The sequence below is a fragment of the Empidonax traillii genome, unplaced genomic scaffold (genome assembly GCF_003031625.1).
Source record: "Empidonax traillii isolate 1590-97213 ecotype Southwest subspecies unplaced genomic scaffold, ASM303162v1 scaffold1355:size217225, whole genome shotgun sequence".
In the NCBI taxonomy this organism is placed as follows: domain Eukaryota; kingdom Metazoa; phylum Chordata; class Aves; order Passeriformes; family Tyrannidae; genus Empidonax; species Empidonax traillii.
The window spans coordinates 202646-206928 of NW_020956548.1; the positions used below are offsets into that span (position 1 = coordinate 202646).

Below are 4283 nucleotides of genomic sequence, written 5' to 3' on the forward strand. Positions count from 1 at the left end.
TGGGCTGTGAAATCTTTCTTAGGAGTTGCTCCATGTGGCAGTTCTAGGTCCCCACAGGAAAAGTCAGATTTGTTCTTTATTAACCTGGCGTTCAGACGACATTGAGCTCATTTGTCTGTGTTTAATGGTAAAAAAGAAACTATTTTAATGATTTTCCTGAAGGAGTTTAAAGTGGGAAGGTGATATTTTGTGACTTTTGAATGAGAGAAAGGGGAAGGGCTCTCCATTTAGGTATTCCGTGAAGCGAGAGCCAAACCTATCCCTGACTTTGCAGAACCATGACCAAGTGAAAATTCAGCGTAGCCAGTTTTGGTTGTGTTTGATTCTGTAAAGCTAGGTATCTGCAAAATGGAAAGTAATCACAGAAAAAGAAAACAGAAAAGGAATGGAAAAAACCCAAATAGTCTAAAGGCATTGCTTGGTTTTGTTTGGTTATGGGAGTTTTGGTTTTGTTTGGTTGGGTTTTATTGTCATTTTGCTTTAGATTTTTTTTTTTTTTAAGCAGGAAAAATTATTTGTTTTTATGCAAAGAGAAACTAAGATCAGTAGGGTAAAACTGAAAAAGAAAAAAAGGTAGATAGTACATAATGACCTATTTCCCAGCAAACTGAGCTTGTGAGGGTGGAATAAAATCTCGAGTGGATTGATACATATTTTGCCTTCTAGGAAATAAGTAAGGATTTGAAAAAAAATGAATGATTGCTGCCATTTTCAGAGGGGAGCTGACAGGGGAGAGTGGGCTTTGTTAAGGGTCTGTTGTCTGTGACAACAGGATCTGCATTTGCACGTGGGTTCTTCTTGCACTGCGGCTCCTGGTCTCCTCCTCAGCGATCCTATAACTCTTTTTAGTCCAGCTGAGCCCTGTGCCTGGCTGCATTTCTGGTAGACCTTCCTTGGGTTTGCTGTGTGTGACAAGCATGTGCTGTTCACCTGCTCTCTGTGTTTGTGTTTGTAGCCTGTTCTATCCCCACTGCATCCTGCTTGGGGCCAAATTGGACTTTCTCATCGTGCCATTCTTGTATAATCCAATCCATTCCCCCAGCAGCTCAAGCTGGTGGGAGCAAGATGGAATATATGTACCCATAGTTCTATTTCTGTTTATGGGGAAAAAAAATTAGAAGTATTTCACCTTTCTTACTTTAGATGGTCTTGAACCATTTTGTCTCTCAGTTCCTTTATTCTTTATCCACATGATCTCCCTCTTTACTCCCCTTTGTAGGGATGGGTGCCCACACACCCACGTGGTGACAAACCCTGGTGTTTTTTTTGGTAGGTGAGACATGAAAACCGGTGCGTTGCTCCCGAGAGGTGCCCGTGTTTCCACAATGGAAGGGAATATGCCAAGGGAGAGACGGTGACCAAGGACTGCAACACCTGGTGAGCCACTGGAACATACCTTTCCTTGGGCACCTGACATTGTTTCTAATGGCACCAGATATTGTTGCCTTAACGGGTCTGTTTTATAGGAATTTGGGTTTTTGCAGCATGTATTGCACAGACCATCACATTCCCTTTGCACGTTGCATGAAGATCCAGCAAAACTCCTGGAAATACCCGGCAACCTGGGCCTGGTACCTTACAAAGCTTTGCTGTTGGGTTTCCCTTTTTTTTTTTTTTTTCTTTCTTTCAGCCAGAAGCTGCAGCAGCAGAAGGGGTGCGGTGTGCCAGCTATAATATGATAGATGCCCTTCAGGAAAATATTAAAGAATTAGGCAGAGACAGAGTTGACCTGTTATATCTCTAAAGAGTGCTCAGGCTGTTGATGTTTGGGGGGAGAAAAGAGCTCAGAAGAAAAAAAAATGCTCCATGTCTTTCACCCTCATGCTGTGTGGTCCATGAAAAAAAATCTATAGGTTCAGAAGAAGGTGCTGGGCTGTTCGATTTGCCTGAAGGGAAGCCCTCAGCACAGCCTTTGGTGAGGTAGAATTTATTTGCCACTCTTGGCTTCTGCCTGCACTGAAAGTGTTTTGTTTTCCACGTGCGTGTGTAGGGAATGTTGACTCTTCCCTGCAGAGTTCCAGGAGTCCAAGGTGAAGGACACTGAGTCACCAGCAGTGTGAAATCTCTGTTTTCCTTGAATTTACGCTTCAGAACCTGTCATAAATTCTATCCCAAATGTCCCTGCCCAGCTCTTTGGCACCCCAGGAACAAAGTTTGTGAGTTCCCGGCATGACTGGGTGGAGCTGGATCAGGGAATCACTGCTGAAGAGTCTTCTGGCTTGGTTTTTATTTTGCTACCCTGACCTCTGAGCAACAGTGATTTCAAGTCTTTTATTCCTAAACTAGTGGGACTGCTCCTAACTGGTGTAAGTTAGACTTGGATTGAGGTTTTATATGGAAATTTTGACCTTTCAGTGTTTTGTTTTGTTTCGTTTCTTTCCTTTGTAGCTACATATAACGTTGTGAATCATCCACTGTAATTAAACCTGGGGAAAAGTAGAGTTGAAAGGGAGAAAGGTGGAGGAGAAGCTGATTATTTTGTGTAGCTACAAGTACTATAACCTACTTACATTTCATATAGGTAAAAGTGACTGAGATGAAAAACAGACACAATGAAAATTTTACTGAAAACAAGAAGAGTAAAACTCTTAGGTGTTGTTGTGAAATTTGCAAGATTCTTCATCATAACCATGCACAGTCTTTCTGTTTTCAGTCATTCTTGCAATCTTTGATCTCAAAATAGTCAGAACCACGTTGCTTCATTCTTGTGACGGCCTGTTGTGAGTGACATTTCCTCAAATACACAGAGTTTCCTTCAATGTCAGGTTGAGAAAATGTTGGAAATCAGGTTTTTTTCCCATTGATGAAAAGTCCTCCCTCACATTTTAGGTATTTTTCTTGTATGTGAAAGTAAAATTGGAAAGTAGGTTCCCTCAAAAAAATGTCACTGGGGTTTTTTTGAACTACGTGTCTCTGAAAAGTTTCATGATAGTTCTCAGCAAAGTTTCATGATAGTTCTCAGCAAATATCAAGTCAAATGTTGTTTAGAAAGTGATATAGGAAATTACTGTTGCTTTGAGAATTAATAAGAATCGAGAGTCTGCATTTTGGAGGTCAGATCTTCCTTTCCCTTTGGTGTTTTTTGTTTTTTTTTTTTTTTTTTTTTTTTTTTTTTTTTTTTTTTTTTTTTTTTTTTTTTTTTTTTTTTTTTTTTGCTTTTTGTACTGCTGTTGCAGGAGTTCTCATTCTCACTTGTTCCTAGCCAGATGTGAACACCTGCAAAGGCAATATACGAGCCAGAGGTGTCAGATTTGGCGTTTACATCCAGCCTGACATATGGGAGGCCCTAATTCAGGAACAACGGAATGTCTCCCAAGTCTAAGCCAGTGGCAAAGCTTTTGTTATGCAATGGATTGGGAATTGGTTGCAGAGCTCAGTGGAAGTTTTGGAGCAACACTTAGGAAGCAGAAATCTGCTAATCTGAATTTTGCCCCGCCACGTACCTTATTATCTTATATATGCAAAACTTTGGTCTTGCTCTAACTGTTAGCAGAAATTTAATATCAGAGGGTGTAATGGTTTTCATATTACTGAAGTTTCGTTCTTTGGAGAAAGTGCATTGCAGAATATTTATTGTAATGTGAAATGTCACCAAGATTATAAACGATGCTTGCGTTTGGGTTAAGGCATTACTGGGGAACTCGGCCCAGTGCCTGGTTTTTCTTTGGGTAGCAGTTTGATCTTGGGAAAGTATTTCAGGCTCTTCATCCATGAGATTTTATGTCTGTAAAGCACAGATAGAATTCCCCCTTCCCTGCCCTTAACAGAGCTTGATTAGAAAATTCCTGGGGCAGTGATGGTGTCTGTCATAGAGTGTTTAGTAGATTAATATTTTGCCACCTTCAAGCAAGATATTTCTTATTATGTTATTAAAGTCTTATTATTTGTTATGATGTCAGCTGCTTATTATATACATTGCCATAATGATAATTGTCACTGACTTGTTCTCTCTGTCACAGCGTGTGCCAGGGCAGGAAGTGGGAGTGCACCAAAAACCTCTGTGATGGCACCTGCACTGTCATTGGCACTGCTCATTACTTGACATTTGATGGACTGAAATACAAGTTCCCAGGAAACTGTCTGTATGTGTTAGTTCAGGTAAGAAGGTGCCAAATGCTAAAGCTGCCTGATAATATATATGGACAAGGTGTTTGACATCAGGTGAGAAGGCCAGTGTTGGGATAAATCACAGTAAAATATTTTTAATTAGCGAGCCAGATGGATGGTAGAGGAGGGTAGAGCTTTAAGACTTGAAGATGTCTTGAGAATTTTGAAGGTTCCAT

At 40.5% G+C, this 4283-nt stretch overlaps 1 protein-coding gene across 1 annotated transcript in view; it reads left to right on the top strand.

Moving 5' to 3' along the window:
- VWF (von Willebrand factor) overlaps positions 1 to 4283 on the top strand; it is a gene marked incomplete at its 3' end in the record, with an annotated part of 63101 nt that overhangs the window by 48525 nt on the left and 10293 nt on the right. Inside the window, exons 19-20 of the mRNA XM_027906770.1 lie at positions 1274 to 1377; positions 3960 to 4098. Coding sequence (XP_027762571.1) covers positions 1274 to 1377; positions 3960 to 4098 — 243 coding nt within the window. The remainder of the gene's footprint in view (positions 1 to 1273; positions 1378 to 3959; positions 4099 to 4283) is intronic.